At 39.5% G+C, this 21987-nt stretch overlaps 2 protein-coding genes across 3 annotated transcripts; both read right to left on the bottom strand.

The window, feature by feature from the left end:
• Nucleotides 1-1309: 1309 nt before the first annotated feature.
• On the bottom strand, nt 1310-12081 carry p2rx5 (purinergic receptor P2X, ligand-gated ion channel, 5). The gene is made up of 12 exons (XM_044042006.1): nt 11951-12081; nt 10344-10494; nt 9966-10037; nt 9788-9863; nt 8943-9027; nt 8691-8771; nt 5455-5596; nt 3239-3372; nt 3059-3152; nt 2904-2969; nt 1962-2050; nt 1310-1866 (listed from the first exon to the last, which is right to left on the bottom strand). The coding sequence occupies exons 1-12, from the start codon at nt 12079-12081 to the stop codon at nt 1611-1613; spliced, it is 1377 nt and encodes a 458-aa protein (XP_043897941.1). The 3' UTR covers nt 1310-1610.
• Nucleotides 12082-14156: 2075 nt separating this feature from the next.
• ubb (ubiquitin B) lies at nt 14157-21468 on the bottom strand. Of its 2 annotated transcripts, XM_044042008.1 has the most exons (3): nt 21372-21468; nt 18920-20745; nt 14157-14918 (listed from the first exon to the last, which is right to left on the bottom strand). In XM_044042008.1, exons 2-3 carry the CDS (start codon nt 20736-20738, stop codon nt 14221-14223), a joined length of 2517 nt encoding a protein of 838 aa, XP_043897943.1. In that variant the 5' UTR covers nt 20739-20745; nt 21372-21468; the 3' UTR covers nt 14157-14220. The 2 variants fall into 2 exon arrangements, with proteins under 2 accessions (XP_043897943.1, XP_043897942.1); XM_044042007.1 differs by lacking the exons at nt 18920-20745; nt 21372-21468 and adding an exon at nt 15564-15644.
• Between the last annotated feature and the right edge of the window lie 519 nt (nt 21469-21987).

The following is a 21987-nucleotide window of genomic DNA, read 5'->3' on the forward strand; positions in this document are numbered from 1 at the left end:
ATTTTTACATAGAGTGCATTGAAATAGTTTGAACAATTTCTTACATAATCATTTCTCTAACACTGACTTAAGGGGGTACCTGGTGTAAAATAACATGACAACTTTTGACTATTATGACTAGGGCTGCAACGATTAATGAATCGACTAAATTAATCGCCAACTATTTTATTAATCATTTTGTGGGCTTTTTCAATAATTATAACAAGCTTTCAGATTTGTTTGCTTCTTAAAAGTGAATATTTGCTGGTATTTTGCTCCATATAACAAAGAAATTCTTAAAACTGAATCATTTTTGTTTGTGGACAGAGTAAGATTTGAGAAACACCGAGAATATTTTTTGACATTTTCTCACATTAAGCGAGAAAATAACAGATTAATCTATTATTCAAATAATTGTTAATTGTAGGCCTAATTATGACCAGTTATTTCCTGCTGTAATTTTAATGACTAGAGTGACAATGGTAAGAACTAAGACCTTTGCCAGGTCCAAAAAAGTAACATACTCCCAATATAGCCCTTAGTGGCTTCTATACAAGCCTGTGGGGGGCAGTGTTATGATCTGGGGTTGCTTCAGCAGGTCAGGCCTGATGTTCAGCAACGTTATGTGCCTCCCCCAAAAAAATAGTAAGCTGATTAACCATAATTATACTGCAGTATATATAACAACCAGTTTATTTTGGGGCACAATAAAAAATTACATTGCCAAAATTCATCAGGCTCAAATTGAGGAAGAATGGCTCAGGTAGCATGAGTCGTCAAGTTCTCCCATCAGTGCTCGATCTAAGCTTTTCGAAGCAATACCATGACAAATGCATCTAAGGTAAATGTCCAACTGAGACTTTCTTGGGGCCAAGCAGTGTGCATTACCCATGCAGGCAGGATCCATCCACCCATTTGCTACTGCTTTATCCTCCACATGAGTGTCAATCTCAGCTGATGTAGGGCGATAGGTGCGGTACACCCTGGACAGATCACCAGTCCATCACAGGGCCACATAGAAACCACTCATCCACTCACACATACAGTCCAATAGAGTGTCTAATTCACCTAATCCCCAGATCTGCATGTTTTTGGACAGTGGGAGGAAACCCACGCACGCACACGGGGAGAACATGCAAACTCCATGCAGAGCAGCCCTTGTTCCAACCAGGTTTCAAACCCAAGTCTTCTTGCTGCAAAGCCAAAAGTGCTAACCACTACACCAACCGTGTGTGCCTGCAGGCAGGATGTGATGTGTAAATAGATGGATGCTTAAGTCCAAAGTACATTATTTCTTTCCATTTGAATTGGGATATACTGTATTTGGTAGTTTGTCATATTATCAATTATGGCCCTTTTTTAAACCTAACTTTAAACCTTTGGTTCCTGATCTCCACCTGAAATCTGTTTATCTTAAATGAGTGTCCTGACCCATTTGCACCAAGCAGAACACTGACATTTCATTGACCCACCCCGTTTCCAGTCAAGCCAAGCATCTCCTAAACTTGTCAGCATGCCAGTAGATGAGATTCATCTGAGTTTTTTTTTGTTTTGTTTGCTTTTCTTCAGTTTAACCACCTGCAGCATAAACAGGAACACTGCAGGTGGTTTGTCCTCCTCTGTCCACGTGTTTAACTGTGTGGTGAGAAAGTGATATGATGCCTTGACTCTGCAGCGTGAGGGGAGAGAAGGGAAGGGTATCGCTGTCCTGTGTTGCGTGGAATGGTGGGACCCCGTTTGTCCTCTGCAGTGGGATGAGATCCCTCCACATCTTCACGTTCCTCTGATATTTTGACCGAGTTGCCGGCCCCTTTCTCTGCACCTGCTTTCCTGGATTTCCTCTCCCGGGTTCCAGCCTTGCTGTCCTTGTTTTTGGTCCTTTCATTCCTGGTACATACAATAAGAGAAAGTTGTGGCAGCAAATGTGATGTTGATATATATATTTTTTTAAATAAAAGCATGAATAATTAAGTGTGTCATACTTGAAATTGATGATTTCAAATTTCCTCTCTCGGTAGAAGGAGCTTGTGTTCATCATGTACAGTAATATCATATCACATGCAAAGGCTCCCTGGAAGAAGACAAAATACATGGATTTTCAGTTTCCACTGCTGAGCCCTTTTATCACTGATCATCCTCTAATGATGCTATGATATAACATTTTTCAAACTTAAAGGTACAGTAAGCAGGATTTTGGGGGCGTTTCAATCTATTGCAAATTCTTACTTATCATGGGAGACTTTTGCCACTTTTCCACTACACAGTTACTTTGCTTACTTACTTTCCATCAGTGATAGTACCTAGTACCTGGTACTTTTTTTAGTACCTGCTCTGGCGAGATTCCAAACGTGTTGAGCCGATACTATGCACGACATCGTCAGACTGCTGGCCACTGATCAGAGTGCCGTCAAAGGAAGAGGCATGAGCGCGGCATGCGACACAAGAATCAAAGCAAACAATGCCGAACTGTAGATCAATTAACATAAACTTAAAAATCCTCAAAATGTTATTGTTAATCTCCAACATTTAACAAGGAAACGTCTAAAATCTCAATATTTAACAGAGTCTGGTGTATTTCAGTCCAACTACTCTGCTTACAGGTTCCTTTTGAAGAAAGACTGCAACTCCAGCAGTTTTCCAAAAAAAACAAAAAATCTAAATGAAAGTCTGACACTAAGCACAATAAAACATCTGCCAATGTGTTTCAGAGATAGAGAGATTGCCTCTACTCATTTATCCATGTTTTTATGTGATAAAAAGAGGTCAGAACAAAACACTGTAAAAGTATTTTAGCTACCTATAGATAAAACTCAGCAATCATCCGTCTTTCTATCAATCCTGCCTACTGCAGCTTTAAGTCACTGATGTAATCACACACCTTTTATCCTCTTAACATGAACATAGTATTTCAGTAAATTACTCACTGCACCCAGCAGAGCAAGACCAGAACCTATGGCAATTATTGTGGGAACAATATTGAATTTTCCAGCCTGCAAAACAATAACAGACGTTCACTGCAAGTCTATAGCCGGAATCACATACTTAACCTGGAAACAAAGTGTTCAGATCACCGCAGTACCTGGCCATTTATCATTATATCGAAGCGAATTCCATACACTTTGTACAAAGTGCGATAGGTTTCACCGTTTTGATCCTTGTAGTACCTGGCATATCTGGAGTCACAGAGGAAAACAATGGGTTTATGAGTAAAAGATGAAAACGAGACAGGTGAGACAGGCGGCGGCGTGAGTGGACGTACCTGAAGTTGTATCCTGATGTGACGGAGTTGTTCATGTTCATGTCTAAGCGAGTGAAGCTGTACTGTGGGTTACACTGTGAAGAGTCCTTATCCAGGTTACAGTTCCACTCAATGAGGACACCCACAGACCCACCCTAAAGGATAAAAGACACTTTTCAGAGAAATAATAACTATACCAATGAATGAAATGCATCACTTATATATAACAAAACCAAACATAATAAATAAATGTATATGTTTTCTAAAGAGTCTGGACTTTTTTTTTTTGCTTAAGCCCTAAGCCTATTTTGTAGGTCTCTGCTTGAAAATTGCACACCCACAAGTTCTATTTGAATACTTTGGGTATCATAGTAAATGGAACACTGCACTGCAGCTCTAAACTTCAATCAACATGTGAACATCATCTCTGCAAATTCTGACTTTGATCAAGTGAAGCAAAACAAAATTAGAAAGGTTTTAGTACAGAAAGTACAGGCGAGGTCTCATTTGGCACATTTTGGCAACATCTGAGCCACTTGTATTTTCTCATGTATTAAACTACTTGTTTTCACTTTTATTATTATTATTATTAGTGTTCAATAAAACCGTTTATGGATTTGAGTGCAGGATTCTATGTATATTCCATTCCAAAAACAAACACCAGATGGCGCAATTGAGCTGTGTGTCTCTTTGCTGGCCTGTATGATCGACATCTCATTGGCTTTCTTACAGCCAATAGAAGGGCCCTTATGTCGAAAATTTGATTGACAGCTTTGTTAACCAATGAGAAGCAGCAAAACGCCCGGATCTAACACTAATTGCTGCTGCCTTTGTACCACCCGGACTGTTTTGAGTGTTACACAGGAAGTCCGTTTTGTTTTGACTGAATAATCAACTTTTCACGTGTAAACATCAGAGGTAAGAGCAATTTTACAGTTGTCGTTAGGCAAACCGATTTCTGTTGTCTTTATTCGTTGGCTTGTGTCTCCATAATGCTTTGGAAAAAGTGTCGGACTCGCCAGAAATGCGGCGAGTGCGTTGACGCAGCGGTTCCATACAAAGTTTGATATTTAATATCAAAGTATCCTTGTATCTCAGCTCCCCCAATTGAGGCACCTTCGGCTGAAAGGGGTTGAAAGGACCAGAAAATGCAGAAAATGTCCTATTAATAAGTGCTTTTGCGCTTTTTTGCAGAATAACTTTCAGTATCTGGTGATTATTTATACTTTTATTTAGAAATAACATTGTAGTTGTACACGAACACCAGATTTTACTTAAATTTGAACAGTATAACATATTTCAAATAACATTTGTTTGAGTCTAGGTCTCAATGTCCAAAAACAGGCCAAAAAATGCAAAACTATGTACCGGCGTTTTTCCAACTCTCTCCTCTCTTGCTGGCTTCCTGTGGCGGTGCAAGTGAAATTATTGTAATAACCACCATGTTGACTATGACTTCTCAGCTTTTCAAAAACTATTTTTTTCCTGATAGCACAAACCATCACGTAACTATGGTAATTCAAAATGCACAAACGTGTCGTCTGCTATACGCACTGCGTTAAAAGGTTAAAACTGCCATAATATTGCAACATCAAACATCAAAAGACACTGCACTGCACTGCACTGTTAATATGACAACAATGTTGTCCAGATGGGATTCATTTAAATACAGCTGAATACACTTCATAATGTTCAGTAAATTACAAAATGTTATTTGACTGGTTTTATTGTTTTTCAGATATTATCTTTCTGGACTTCACAAGCATTTTTCAAACTAGTAGATCATACAAGATGTTTAAAGGGCATAAAACATGTGAGACACTGCAGCGCCACCACAGAACAGCATCCCCATAAATGGCATTTGTTTGTTATGGCATATTAAGAAGAAGCACTGAGAGAGAAAGAGAGACGGGTGATAAATGTTTGTGAGTATGAGGTTGCAGAACAGTTTGTCTTTCTCCACTTCTAACAGCATTTTATAATCCTTATCATCTGATATAGGATTATACATCATTTGTGTCAATAATTTTTTTTTTTCCGGTCCCTTATTATTTTGACACATGAGGCCAAAGTTTTATTGTGGCTTATTATCTCAGGAGGTGAAATGATTCTTCTTTGGTGTAGTTGTAATATTGCATTTCTGCATCCTATAACATTTAATATTTATTTTTCCTTCACCTTCATCTTTGTTTATCCATTCAGTGAAATCATTAACGCAGACACACACATTGTTGTACCTTAACAGCCATGTCCTGAAAGTCATGTCCAGTCCAGCTGACTACGTCTCCCAGGCGGAAGATAGGACAGTAAGGATGTTTCTCTGTGTCGTATGAGCACCTCTTCAGGTAGCTGTCATCTGAAGTTTCAAGGACGTTTGACCTAAGAGGACAAGATGTGAAAAAATGTCTTTCAGAATCAGAAAAATTGCTTTTGTTACAGCTACTCCAACCAAGAACAGAAAAGCCATCTGTGAAGCTAACATACATATAGCACGATGTTAACTGAAAATATGAATTATTAATCAAACAAATAGAGATTATATACAATAAAATATTTACACCTCTGTCAAATATAAAAGAATTGGAATAAATAAGTACCAATATACAGTGTAAAAACGTATTGTAAAGTTATATATTAATATTCAGCATTGGAATAGTATTAGAAAAAGTAATTTAACCAAAAATAAGTGAACCGTGTATAACCAAATATATACATTTAAATTGTAATGTGCAACTAAATTCGTGCACAATTATAAACAGAAGTACAGTGACAGAACATCAACCGTATATCACACAAACAGCATATTTCTATACTTTGAAATTGGACGACATGCATCTTTGAGTTTATGCACGTTGCCATAGTGAATGTTCCACTTCCTAAACCCAGATTGTTCTTACTTTAAACGAGTACAAGTACTTTAAACAAAGAGCACAGTGCGTTTGATTACGAACCAAGAGGAGCAGTTTTTTTGTATATGGGAGGTGACAGTCTTCTGACGTACGAAGACAGGCATTAAACTTTGGCTTACAGAACACAGTGATGAATGTGATTTTCTATAAAGGAGGGCACATTGATATTCAATATCCAGCTTTTTGACATATTGATCAGTTGTGTTCATGAAAAGTAAATGACCATAAGCCACCACATTAGTGGCAGAAAAGTTGGAGTGAAGAAGCCTAGCTATAGCTTTAGTTTTGATACACAGTAATCAATATGTCATTTAATCCTTAATGCTCACGTGGCACGGATCTGTACTACAGGTGCACCCTTGGTAAATTGCAGTGGGAATAATACACAACTCCTTATATGGACATCCTCAGCCTAAATGATCTGTGTTAAATGTATATAGCCACTGTATCACAAACACAGTTCACCTCGAAGGGCTTGACAGTCTGTAAAGCAACTGTCTGCAGCTGTCTTACTAGTGCTCCATCCTCGTTCAGTCATGACTTGGAATGCGTCACTCTGACGCAGAATGTTGTGGGCAGCACATAAACAAAACACTGCTGAGTCATGTGGAGCTGATAGGCTTTGTGACTGTGTGAACTCACTGCTCAGCCCTCACTAGGGCGCATGTGATATAATACAAAGGTGGCAGACGCCTAAAGTAGGGATGTGAATCACAGGGTACCTCATGATGCGATACGTGGTCCACGATACCATAATATCACGATACAATGATTCTGTGATAATCAACATATTGCAAGACAATTGTATATCGATATATCGCGATAATATTTACTCTGGCATATCAATTTGTTGTATTGCACAAGGAAGGACTATGCTATATCACCAGATCAATATTTTGACCCACCCGTAACCTAAATAGACTAATCATGTGATTAGATGTGACATCAGTGCCTCAAATACCTATTGGATAGCCACTTATACTGTACTATATGTACTTTGCCGTAACCCTTTAACACCTAATCCTCGAAATGTCCATCTGGACCTTTGGTTTTTGCTTACTCTAACCATTAAAGGGACAGAAAAATGTCCAATATCTGGCAGTTATTAACAATTTACTGCATGTTAAAATAGTGACATTTTTATTTTATTTGTAAAAAAAAAAAAACCACTGATGTTGTACACGAACAAAAGGTTTTGCAATGTTAAATTAGACAGTTGTAAAAGTGAATTTTTAAAACGCTATACAACTGCGATTAAGGATGAAAATCTTTGGATATGTTACAGTGAGAAGAGACAGCTTTTCTCTTGTCACGATGATCAAACTGACTGCATACTGTAATGGTGATAGAAAAATGACACCAGCTGTGTTTTGGCAGAGGCAACTCAGTTCACAGAACAAAGCAACTGCCTTTACTTTGTATCCAAAACGATAAAGACAACAGCGTTCACCAGGTATCTGTTGTGTTTCCCACACACAAGTTTGCTTATTTTGACACAGAAATACCTGCATTCTTCAAATTTGTCATGCTGCTGTGTCTGTTGGTCACTAAACAGGAACAACGAGGGACAGGAACGGTGTCTTTTGCCCTTTAATGTGTGACCTAGGTTGCAACTAACGATTGTTTTCTCGATTAATCGACTAATCGTTTGGTCCACAAAATATCAGAAAACCTTAAAAAATGTTGAGTGGTGTTCGTCAAACCTGGAAATGAGGATGTTCTCATATGTCGTGTTTAGTCCACAAACCAAAATTATTAACTTTTAATGACTTCTTTGTTATCCAGAGCAAAGAAATGAAGAAAATACTCACATTTAAGAAGCTTAAACAATCGGGAATCTTGTTTTAGATCACGAAAAAAGCGTTAAACCGATTACTCGATTATCAAAGTAGTTGTTGATTAATTTACTAATCGATTAATAATCGATTCATCTAGTGGGATCCGAGCTGTTGGAGACAATTCTCTCAATGTCTTTGTCTTCTTTCTTCTATTGGTTCTTTCACAATGCTGCAGCTCAGCCTTACAAACCCCTCGCTCCATCTTAACACACACTCTGATTTAACTGTAACCTTAGACGTGCATGCTGGAGACAACACTTTGCACCCTCAGAGTGGGAGAAGAGAATTCATGTTTCGTGTAACACTTATTAAGGGAAGGGGGGTATTTATATTTGCTGCCAATACCGATTAAGTTAAAGCACACCAAGATGGAGGAGGATACATAATAGTGTGTACTTCAAATAAGATCTTGACTGATGAATCAAGAGTGACATCTCTCCGGGACAGAATACAGCAGAGGAGTAGTGAGAGAGCAGCACAGCTCCCTGGACTTGCCCTATCTGATCTGACACCTGTCCAATGCGAGGCCCACTGTCAAGGACATCTCAGATGACTGTTTCACTGTCTCACTGAGTGCATTGCACAGCCCGGTATAAATAGAACGCTCTCTGAACCCTAAAAATATTTAAAGCAGTCACTGGAGCATATATCCCCTCCGTCCTCTTGGTGATTTATGTCACGACCCTCTGAATCCACACACACACGCCGACAATCAGCACCACTTACTTGGAGAATTCAAACTTTGGGAACCTGATGAAGTTCTTGATGTAGACGGTGAAGTTTTCTGCTTCACTCAGTAAAGGCTCTCTGGGGGAAAAATAATAGAGACAGGCAGCTGTGTGAGAGGGGGGAAAAGTGGAGCTGACAGATTCTATAAGCAATAAATAGAACCCGTGAAACATCATGGTCCCTGCGAGGCGTCACAGTCAGCGCGAATGCAACATCAGCAGCCTTCTGAGAAAAAGGAGGGATTCTCACGTGGGGCGTCTGCTGTATTCTACTGGACACCAGGCGTGAATCTCGCAGGTCCCGGTGCTGTTTAAACAGACGCCAGTCTTGATTCCTGACGGAGACAGAGAAGATTCTTGGCAAGGTCGAGCTTGAAGAGAGTTTATTCCAAAATAAGACAGAACTGAGATACGTGTGGAATGTGTCTGGATAGTACGAGACGTAAATAGTCTAAAATGTGGAAAAGCAGTTGTATCTCGAAGTAACATCATTATCGCCAACGTTAAAATACAGTTAAAATATGTTAAAATCGCTCTCTCCTCCTCCTCTACTTCACATATTAGTATAACCAAATTAAATGAACCATTCTGTTACCATTTGGCATGCATACTTTTCATTACCATAACTCCTTGACTAGTTATATCTGAAAAAGCAGAGAAATAGAGCTTTGTGTCCATGTACTGTCATTACGGGAGCCCCTCAGGACTTCCACGGAACGACCAATCACAGTTGAGATTCAACATTTGAATTTTTTTTTTAATATTCTGCAGCCATAAAATCAAAATGAACCCAGACAGCCCGATTATCATGATGTCATAAGAGGGTTAAGATGGAGCGAGAGATAAGGTCACTCTAATTATTATTTAATCTATTGTAATTTTTGTTATTTCTTTCATTTTCTACAATATAACCGTTTATTTCTCATATTCCTGCAGCCACCAGAGGAAGCATGTGTGCCACCAGTGGTACACGTACCACAGTTTGAGAACCATGATGTTAGAGGAGGTTAAATCAAAGATCATACATATGACTTAAAAAGAAAAACAGAATTGGATGAATGGCAGATGGAACATGAAACAGAACATGGTCCTCACCATGGCCGGCTGTTACAATCTCCCCTTCAACACAGTCATCATCACTTAGACATCGTCCACTTGGCACCTTGTAACTCTGAAGGATATGAAAATGAACTGTGGTCATGAAATGTGTTACGAATGTAATCTACAATTATTTAAATATTAGGATAAAAAAAAAACTAAAAGAATTCCTCACCTCAGCGCAGACCCCCAGTCTCTGATTGGGTGTCTCGACATAATTTGTCACGATGAAAAACACCTGCTCGCCCTGCAAACAAAAAAAGGTCATGCAGCAAAAGGTTAAATAAATAACACTTCCTGAGAAGTCCAATAACGTTAAATCTGTTTAGTCAGACGCTGAGGCTGATGCCATCCACAAAGACAGAACCTCAATAGCCTTGTAATCTCTCTGGACAGGAGCCTAATAAGGGAGTTCTCTGCCATCAATACACGTCCTCTGCATGTTGGGATCGTCTTAAAAACACTGGAGTGCGTCTTTATGTATACATGGACATATAGTTATATGTATACACGTCTTTATGTATACATGGACATATAGTTATAGCAGGCTCACGTTTGGGGGTATGACATAGTCCTCTGCGCTCCAGAGGTGAAGCCCCGTCTCGGAGTTGTTGGTTAGTGTGACACCTTTGAGCTTGGTGATGACTGAGGTCTGGATGGCTTCTTCTCTCTCCTGGTAGCCTCTCTTCACCACAAACACCCACCTGAGATCAGGATCAGGATCAGAATCAGAATCTGAATACTTTCTTAATCCCTAAGGGAAATTCAATTTGCTACAGTTGCTCCAGCCATTGAAAAAACACAATAAACACATTAAAATATGAACAACAATAATACTAATACTAACAATAATAATAATAATAATAATAATAAAGTGAAATATACTGTATATATATGTACTGAAGTGAATATATAATATTATATACAGATATTTATATGACAAAAGCCCCTTTAAGGGATGAAAGAACTTGAATACCAGCCAAAATGTCCTCCCTTTGCCAAAATGTCTTCGACCCATGTGGTATACAAGTTGTTGTTTTTTTTGGCGTCACAAAGAGACCCATACAAGAACACACACACTTTAACTGTCGTTAAGTGTGTTCACCAGCATGTGGCAGATGACAGAAGTAATGCTAATGTGTAAATATATCCTGGACTCCATTGCAGGATATTTCATGCAGCTCCTCTGGAACTATAATGACTGTATAACTTTAATTTTGGAACTACTACAGTTTCCACACACACCACACACACACACACACAGGTTGCTAACAATACATTTATGTGCAGCTCACGGTCAAGAGGAGAGGAACTGGGCTTGTAACTGGAGGGCTGCCGGTTTAAATCCCAGGATGGGTCAAGGGCTGACAGGGCACCTAATCGCCCATTGCTCCCCAGGTGCAGATAAGTGATCAAATTCTCTACTACAAATTGCTGTGTGCAAAAATAATGAATTCTAATCTACTTCTATCCATGTTAGGACTCTGCGTTGGCATCCATTACTTTGTGCAGCCCAACCAAGGCCTGTCTAATCTCTAATCTTAATGTCTAATCTTAACCTAACCACAATTCGAATTCAGCTTCTTCAGGACTGGGTTTTGGTCTCCATGAGGTCTACTGGTCCTTGAAAAAAAGTAGTGTTTCTAATGACAAAAGGTTCTACAGAGGTAACTAAAACAACACACACACACACGAACCAAAGTTCTCCGATGTGATATAGAAATAAAAGCAGAACATGATCATGAGCAGGCCCCCTTTCGTTTTTACAACCACCCCTGCAGCAGCCACAGAGTGTGTCATCTTACATCTTAGCTTTAATAAACACTTGAGGTCAAACGGGCGACTCGTATTAACCCTCATACTCTCTCTGTGTGTTATGGCACTTCACTCGAAGTCTCTTACTTGTCATATATGCGAGTGACCTCACACACTGAGGGGTGTGGTAACAAAACCTGCACTGTTAACACTAGTTTGACACATGAATTCATTCACCAAACACAAACCCCAGTTGTTTTTAAATTTCTTCCAAAGCGAACAAGCCCGACAGACTACACACACACAACAAAGTACTCTTCAACAACCTCCGCTATTTTTAACCTGTGAATCACTCTCTACTTTGTGCCATGTTGGTAACAGTGGACATGCAGCGCACCACCTCACCCTATAATGTATCCCAGCACGGCCAGCTGATAGAGTCGGAACAATATTCCTATTCTCCTGTTCTCTGCGATGACATACTTCTCCGTCTTGTAGTTGAGCAGAGAAAGGAAGAAGATCCCCCAGCCTGCCATGCCTCCTGCACTGTGAACTCAAGTGAGACAGCACGTCCAGGCTCCCAGCTGATATATCCAGCTGGTTCACTTGTCAACCAATTGAGAGAGGCAGTGAAACTGGCAGTTAAAAGCCAACTGGGAGTCCTCTGGAGGAAATGTCCAATTATGATTAGTTACATGTCAAATGTGTTTTCTCTGGCATCATCTCAGCCTCACAGAACTTTGTATATGTAGACTTAAAGGTTTGTAAAAATGTGGTAACATTTATAGATGAAGTTGTATGTTGCAGCAGAATATTCCTCACTTCCCCAAGTGCAAAGTAATGAATTACATTTACTCATGTTACTATAACTGAGTAGGTTTTTTTGTGTACTTGCACTATTTTAAAGTCATTTTTGTAATTTGCAAAATTTGTTATTTTACATTTACTTAACCGTTAAACACACATAGAGACATTTTTGTGTTTTTGGCTTTTCATTTTTTCATGCATATTGTTAAAAATCTATGCCAGGTTGCACATTTGTATTTTTTTTGTTATTATTTTTATGTTAACTAAAATACTCACGCTAACACACTTATGCACAAAAATGTGCTCATTGAAACCCATTCAAACCTCTATTTTTGATGCATCATGACAAAACTGAAACTTTTTAATGAAAACTTTAAAAATTCATTTAAAAAAATCAAAAAAATCACACTGGAAACTTTGGCAGTGACAGGAGAATGGGCTAATTAAGGTTCCTGGATGACCTTTGACCCATTTTGAGTGATACTTTATGTGTCTACATATTTTATTTTGTCAGCACTTTAATTTTTAAAGGTTTTCCTTTAATTAAAAAGAATTAATGTGAGATTTGTATCCCGTTGTCATTTTTGCACGACACAAGACAGAACACCAACCTTGTTAAAAAAAAAAAGAGAGTACATTTTAAACAAGCTACTTTTTTACTTAAAAAAGTATTCCACCTCTGCTCATTTTACCCTTCCCTTCCGAGTGTGTTTGAGAACCTATGTTTTGATACTGAGTCAGTCACCTGCCAAGTTTGAAGCCTGACCTATTGGATAGTTATGCAAGTTAACAGACAGTTCCTAGCGTTTCTAGATAGATTTTAGTCCCAAATGGTTCATTCTGGGCTAATGGAAAAACAACAATTCATACAATCATGTATTACACTGATAGAAAAGAAGTATAGTTATTTCATCTTCAATTTCTGCCAAATGAACATAATTTTTTATGCTAGACATTTAAAGATAATAATAAATCAGTCTTGTTAACAGTACATCTGTACATCCTCCGGGAGTTTAATGTGACTCTAATCTAAAAAAATATGCTTACTGCAATGATTTGTCATTAGTGAAACACTATGTTTGTCTTTAAGCAGTGCTGTACAAATCTTCTTAAATATGAATTTTTACAAAGAAATCATTCAAACTGAATCATTTTGGTCTGTGGACAAAACAAGACATTTGAGAACATCATAATTTCCAGGTTTGAGAAACACTCATCGACATTAGGGGTTGGAACACATGTAGAACTTAGGAGCTGCCAGTAGAAGCCTTAAGCCAAAGATGTGTACAGGGAACTGGAGTGGAATCCTCTAAGCACAGTCTACTGGAGGGTGACCTCTAGTGGTTCTGTGTTATTCTACACATCATTAAATTGTGATTGAACCTAGTTATAGGATGTTCTAAGATTCAGATTAAACAGGGCTCTGATTTGACTTGACCAAATGCCTCATAATAACTGATTACCTTCCCCAAGAAATTAAGAGAAAATATTTCACCAAACATGAACCCAAACTTAATTCTCTACTACATACTGAAGAGGCCATATGTGATGCAGTCACATCAACCAGTTTTTCTTGAGTAACCAAGTGGCAGTATTGTGTACATATTAAGTTTCGTTAACTTAAGTCATAAAATACATTACATTCAGTAACACTAGTTCATTCAAGTTCAAACTTTTGAATACTTTAATTAAATCAAAAATACTTTAGAAATCAATTACTGAACATGATAAACTGGATTTTAAAAGAAAGAACACACAATCTAAATAAATGTGTGTGTGGGGAGAGAAAACAAACACCATGTTATTTAATCTCTTATGCTTTACTTTAATTAGGTTGTCAGGTAATTCAACTTAAGGCATGGAATATTTTATTGACCACCCCTGAGACGCAGGACAAGATGGAGGGTGGACTCCTTCTGGATGTTGTAGTCAGAGAGGGTGCGGCCATCTTCCAGCTGTTTGCCGGCAAAGATGAGCCTCTGCTGATCTGGGGGAATGCCCTCCTTGTCCTGGATTTTGGCCTTGACATTTTCAATGGTGTCACTTGGCTCAACCTCGAGGGTGATGGTTTTACCGGTGAGGGTCTTGACGAAGATCTGCATGCCTCCCCTCAGACGCAGGACAAGATGGAGAGTGGACTCCTTCTGGATGTTGTAGTCAGAGAGGGTGCGGCCATCTTCCAGCTGCTTGCCGGCAAAGATCAGCCTCTGCTGATCTGGGGGAATGCCTTCCTTGTCCTGGATCTTTGCCTTCACATTCTCAATGGTGTCACTGGGCTCAACCTCAAGGGTGATGGTCTTGCCAGTGAGGGTCTTGACGAATATCTGCATACCACCTCTCAGACGCAGGACAAGGTGGAGGGTAGACTCTTTCTGGATGTTGTAGTCAGAGAGGGTGCGGCCATCTTCCAGCTGTTTGCCGGCAAAGATGAGCCTCTGCTGATCTGGGGGAATGCCTTCCTTGTCCTGGATCTTTGCCTTCACATTCTCAATGGTGTCACTGGGCTCCACCTCAAGGGTGATGGTCTTGCCAGTGAGGGTCTTGACGAAGATCTGCATGTCTGCACCTGTGAGGAATAAAGACTTCCTGTTAGACTTTAATGTTACAAAAATGACAACCAAAAAGTGTTAAATAAATCTAACAAATTTAAAATATAAGTGTTTCCCTAATATTGAAGACATCTTCAAAGACATCTACTGACTCCACCCAGAGGTATACATTAAATATACATTATTGGCGATTAGAAAATTAAGTAAAAAGTGATTTAAGACTAACTGTATCACATGAACATACTAGTAAGAAGCCGGTGTTTCGAGCAGCAGCGCCATTTTGAAGTAGGCTATTGTTGTTTGGTCTCGTTTTGTTCCTATGACGTTACCCGCTAATGGAGGATACAGCTAGAAATGTTTAACCATTGTCACTTACTTTGTTACATTGTCATTTGTCTTTCACGACATTGTTCCGGTTGGTTTGGATAACTCAAGTGAACCCTAGCATAGTTTTAATAAAGTAGAGTAAATATTTTTTTTTTCTGAATGTGTCTTTTTGAGGTAAACACTAAGAAGCGGTTAGCTGTCAAAATGAGAGGAAAGCACCTAAAATAGCCAGGGGAAACGATAAACTGACGGATGAATAGCCAAACTATTTCAGTAGTAGTCATAAAAAACGTTTCTGTGACCATTTTGTTTCAAAGACAGACGACTGTACTTACAGGTACTTTTGGTGACGGGTCCGCTTACCGGATACTATGCTGCCTCGAACTGCGGTTGTCAAGGATACAGCATGATTTATACTGGACATACGTCATCGACTGGTATTCATCCGCGACTGAAAATAGTTCCCGTTTCTATTATGACCTAGTTAACAATTTGAGCTTATCGCTTTAAAATGTAAAAATATAACACACTTTCGTCGTAGTATACACATTAAACAATAATATTAACGTCAATTGCCATGGAAATTAACAATCACATTATTTGTTATACGACTTAAATGAAAGGAACATGTGGAATAAGGTGAATATATTTAATCACAGAAGTATAATTCGAAAATTAGTTGAGGTAATAAGGAGCTCAACGTGGGTGTATTTTTAACTGTGTCACTGACATGCAGCCATTATTCAGTCATGACACATGAGTCAGTCAGGAGAGTGAAATGTGTCTGTCACCAAGTGACCTTTGTTTGTTTGTAGCAACAGCATGGCCACATTATTCTCATTCTAAATAGGTAGTGTGTAGAAATACCACACAATACCTTATACCGATACAAGTTTAATAAAGCTATGACTGTTTTATTACGTGTTTGAGAGTGACTGGCTTAACGGGTCAAGTACCTGATATTTAGTTTGGTTGACAGTGGAGAGCAAGGGTCACAAAACCACATGACCTGGGGGCCAGCCAACGTTTTGGACAAACAGCTGTTCAATAAGGGTGGATAATACGATAAATACCACCGTGTTCCATTATTATATGGCACTAATGACATTAGTGACGGTAATTCACAGACGTTTCAAATAAAAGTGGGCTGCAGGAAATCTTTTTTGGGGAGGGCTGCCTGTGGCCCGCAGGCCGCAAGTTTGAGCCTTGGATGGTAGTGCCCACCCTTAAAAATATAAATCAACCAGGGTTTTGTTTGAAGTAGTGTGCTTCTCAAATATGATCTTGATCTTGATGCCCAAACTAAAACCAGATTGTCAAATCATTACTATGAGATAAATGCATTCTGCAGTGCAAACGGATGACATTAGATTATCCACATGATAGTGGTGAGCTAGGTGATCTGTGGATTAGATGGTAAATACCACAGCACGATCCCTGTGCTACCTATAATCTGCACTGCATATAGTACCAGCCATAACCAGTGCTTTTATTATGGTTTCAGATCAGTGATGGGATGGAAAACCACAAGCCATAATACTCCTCAATTACCTCTCAACACTCCCTCACTGCAATTTACCTCTGTGACACAATGAATACACAAAGAAAAATAGACGAATATACCATTTTTAACATTGACAATAAAGATCTTTGAACCTTTGGACCATGACATTTAAAAGCATTGCTTTTCAAAAGCAAACTACAAATCATAAAGCAGTATAACTAACCACTTTTGCAGAAAAACAACCGTCTTTGTGACTGCTATGTGTGATATTAGATGATTTTTAATATTTATGCATCAGTGCATTAAGTAACCAACAGTTTACCAGTTAAGGAGGGACTAGTTTTAACTGTTGTCAAATCAAATCAATTATACTTTGTTGTCCCGACGCAGAAATTTGTCTTGGCCAAAAGAACTGTGACATCCACAGAACAATACACAGCACAGCAGACAACAAACATCCTACAAGATTATGTAATTCACAGAATATATATAACATAAAGTTAATACTGCACTTGCTCTAAAACACATGGAAAAAATGTAAGCGTACATGCATAATGCAACACCTGATAATAGAACCCATAACACAGAACACAGTCAAATGTGGCTCACTGTGTTTAACCAGGTACCAATCTAGAAATAGGGCCCCCTCTAAAGGGTCACACAAGAAGTCATGAGATAAATCAATGTGGTAAAAACTTTACTTGAAATGTAAAACTACAATTCAGACATCTAAAACATGACAAGGGACACCCCGATATTTAACTTATTTTTCACTGAGTGGTCACAAGCCAAAAAATCTTTAATAATGTGCAGTATTATACAGTTATCAAGGGTTATGTAAAACCTCTACATTCCATCTTGTATTTAACATCTATTTTAGTCTCTTTTTTTATTCTCTTGTTGTTGCAGAACACAAATAACCCCTCCCATGAGGATCAAAACAAGATATTCTAGCCTTTATTCAGCTAAATAAAAATGATGTCTCTAAGTCAAGAAAGTACAGTAGTTTATCCACCAGTGATTTAAGTGTAAGTATGATTCCTAAATCTTATCATGTCATTACTATTTGTGCTGCTGATTCTGACTGCTGTCTTCAGGACATAAATTTAACTTCTCTGCTACCCGACATGACATTATAAAATCTACAGGACAGTACGTTTGTACATTTAAACTTAACAAACGATTGTATGCAGTTGTACTGCTGAATTTTGCATATGCAAAATGAATAACATACCTGTTGACACTTTGTTGCACACAATTTGACTGAGCTGAGAGCAAACTCTAGCCTGTATTATGACATTCAACCTCCAGGCAGTGGAAATTGCATTTTGTTTCAAACATACCAGTGCTTTTGAGCTTTCCTCCATCTTCACTCATGGTCAGTCTACTTCCCTTCCAGTATCATTTCTCAACATTAGATGGCGCCACAACCCCAGGAATAAAATTGACTTCTACCATCTCAGTTCTGTTCACTCACAAGCACTATAGTCCCTCACCAAGGATTAAGTGGGGTTTTCATGCACCTACACAGAAAGATAACTGGGTCAGCTGTCTCCTAGATGAATCAGCATTAAAAACAGAATTGCATTAAATGCAATGTAGAATAAAGACTAGTGACATTTTAAGTTGCTTTTAACCCAATGTAATGACAAACTGTAGAAAGTTTGACCATAATGATTGTTAGAGGCTTTTCAATGTTACATTTCTTGTTTTAAGACCAGACAGTACAGGTTTCCTCATAATAGCATGCATCTGCAAATAGAGGCTTGTAAGCAGTAAAAATGCATACGAGGGTTTAAGTTTAAATAATCTTCCAACAAACTGATGCAATGTAATAGAGTCAGCAGTATATTTTCATTGTGTATGTAGTGCAGTACTCAAATTCAAAGTCCACATTTATTCCAAGATATATTGCTTCTATACTATAATCTCAATACCAGAGGTATGTCAATATTGTATGTAGAAGTTTTTTTTTTTGTTTTTTTTTACATAGATTAAGATAATTTTCATCAAAAATGAACACCAGGAAAGTAAGTTTAATTCTTTATTTCAGTAATGTGCAAACATTTGGTCATCAGGTAAAACTTCACCATGTGATAATTTGAAATATAGTATGCCTTATACAGCACATGAAATTCAGGTAACATTGTTAAATGACATTGAATTGATAAGCAGTTTACTGCCCACCCCTGAGGCGCAGGACAAGATGGAGGGTGGATTCTTTCTGGATGTTGTAGTCAGAGAGGGTGCGGCCATCTTCTAGCTGTTTGCCGGCAAAGATGAGCCTCTGCTGATCTGGGGGAATGCCTTCCTTGTCCTGGATTTTGGCCTTGACGTTCTCAATGGTGTCACTTGGCTCAACCTCGAGGGTGATGGTTTTACCGGTGAGGGTCTTGACGAAGATCTGCATGCCTCCCCTCAGACGCAGGACAAGATGGAGGGTGGATTCTTTCTGGATATTGTAATCTGAGAGGGTGCGGCCATCTTCCAGCTGTTTGCCGGCAAAGATGAGCCTCTGCTGATCTGGGGGAATGCCTTCCTTGTCCTGGATTTTGGCCTTGACGTTCTCAATGGTGTCACTTGGCTCAACCTCGAGGGTGATGGTTTTACCGGTGAGGGTCTTGACGAAGATCTGCATGCCTCCCCTCAGACGCAGGACAAGATGGAGGGTGGATTCTTTCTGGATATTGTAGTCTGAGAGGGTGCGGCCATCTTCCAGCTGTTTGCCGGCAAAGATGAGCCTCTGCTGATCTGGGGGAATGCCCTCCTTGTCCTGGATTTTGGCCTTGACATTTTCAATGGTGTCACTTGGCTCAACCTCGAGGGTGATGGTTTTACCGGTGAGGGTCTTGACGAAGATCTGCATGCCTCCCCTCAGACGCAGGACAAGATGGAGGGTGGATTCTTTCTGGATATTGTAGTCTGAGAGGGTGCGGCCATCTTCCAGCTGTTTGCCGGCAAAGATGAGCCTCTGCTGATCTGGGGGAATGCCTTCCTTGTCCTGGATTTTGGCCTTGACGTTCTCAATGGTGTCACTTGGCTCAACCTCGAGGGTGATGGTTTTACCGGTGAGGGTCTTGACGAAGATCTGCATGCCTCCCCTCAGACGCAGGACAAGATGGAGGGTGGATTCTTTCTGGATATTGTAGTCTGAGAGGGTGCGGCCATCTTCCAGCTGTTTGCCGGCAAAGATGAGCCTCTGCTGATCTGGGGGAATGCCTTCCTTGTCCTGGATTTTGGCCTTGACGTTCTCAATGGTGTCACTTGGCTCAACCTCGAGGGTGATGGTTTTACCGGTGAGGGTCTTGACGAAGATCTGCATGCCTCCCCTCAGACGCAGGACAAGATGGAGGGTGGATTCTTTCTGGATATTGTAGTCTGAGAGGGTGCGGCCATCTTCCAGCTGTTTGCCGGCAAAGATGAGCCTCTGCTGATCTGGGGGAATGCCTTCCTTGTCCTGGATTTTGGCCTTGACGTTCTCAATGGTGTCACTTGGCTCAACCTCGAGGGTGATGGTTTTACCGGTGAGGGTCTTGACGAAGATCTGCATGCCTCCCCTCAGACGCAGGACAAGATGGAGGGTGGATTCTTTCTGGATATTGTAGTCTGAGAGGGTGCGGCCATCTTCCAGCTGTTTGCCGGCAAAGATGAGCCTCTGCTGATCTGGGGGAATGCCTTCCTTGTCCTGGATTTTGGCCTTGACGTTCTCAATGGTGTCACTTGGCTCAACCTCGAGGGTGATGGTTTTACCAGTGAGGGTCTTGACGAAGATTTGCATGCCTCCCCTCAGACGCAGGACAAGATGGAGGGTGGATTCTTTCTGGATGTTGTAGTCAGAGAGGGTGCGGCCATCTTCTAGCTGCTTGCCAGCAAAGATCAGCCTCTGCTGATCTGGGGGAATGCCTTCCTTGTCCTGGATCTTGGCCTTGACATTTTCAATGGTGTCACTTGGCTCAACCTCTAGGGTGATAGTCTTGCCAGTGAGCGTCTTCACAAAGATCTGCATTTTTTAACTGTTAAAAAAACAAAATACATAAAATACTCATTAAAAAAAGTAAAAATAATAAACGTGTGCATTACTAGACTATAGAACAAATTCCAAATGTTAAAGTTATAATTTACATAACACCATAATGTAAAATTATCAACAAACTGTTGTTAGTATGTTACTATGGTTGTAGGCCAGATTGAAACAAAATCTACAGTTAATCAGAAGAAAAAAATAAATTGTTCAACAATCCCGAACGAAAAGGCAGTTCAGCGGCCATTCGAGACCCAGCGCCATTTTGAGATTACGCTGACGCTCCTTTTGTTCAGTACACGACACAGGCTAATGGACGATAGTGAAACTGTCGAGTCACTGCAGTACCTAAGGATTGCCCAGACAATTCGATAACACAGACTTGATGTATAGATGTAAAACTGCTCATTCGTAACATGTCCATAGTGATGATCGTCGTTGAAAAATATGACGTTTAAAGACAACGAAATTAAACGACGTCATGTGAAACCGTTTCACTTGAGCGAAGCTGTAATAACATGACATTTAATCTTAACGCTTGATAAATCATCCACATTGTGATATTCTAATAACTATCACCATAATACAAAACATATCACACTTTAAATTCTTACTTACGTTGAAAGGACGAAGCGATTCACTCGTCAAAACCAGGTTTCTTCCGCGCTTGGTTAAGATTCTACTGCACGCAACGCAAGCAATTGTATATATACACGAGTCTGCGCACGTCATCTGTCAATATCCGTCCGCAGGCAAAAGTAGTTCCCCCTGTCTTCAATTGCGACTGTAACACAAATAAAGGTTTTAATAGTATCATTTGTATACACCAACACACTTAATGACAAAAAACAATAATTACTCAAATATATTACGTTTTAAAATGGCGTTTTCAAATCGTTGCGGCTGAATAATTATCTACAGCACTCCGGTTCTGGCTCTAGAATTTGCTAGAAACCCAGCAACAGGGACTTTGCCCGAGCGTCTGATTGGATGGCACAGTTGTTTGTTTGACTGGCGATTGGTTGCTGTGTTACAGTACGTAATGTTTGGTGAGTGTCATTCTTAAGAGCATGACTGTATGATTATTATAACACAGAGCCTTTTTATAATCATACAAGACCTAAATTGACACAGATAAGTCAATTACAGTGTGACCTGTGTGTTGTATTGATTAGGACTTGTTCAATCTTTCTCCTTCCTTCTAGAATAAAAAAGCTGTACCCATAATTACTTT

Source organism: Solea senegalensis, linkage group LG13 (assembly GCF_019176455.1).
Source record: "Solea senegalensis isolate Sse05_10M linkage group LG13, IFAPA_SoseM_1, whole genome shotgun sequence".
Classification (NCBI taxonomy): domain Eukaryota; kingdom Metazoa; phylum Chordata; class Actinopteri; order Pleuronectiformes; family Soleidae; genus Solea; species Solea senegalensis.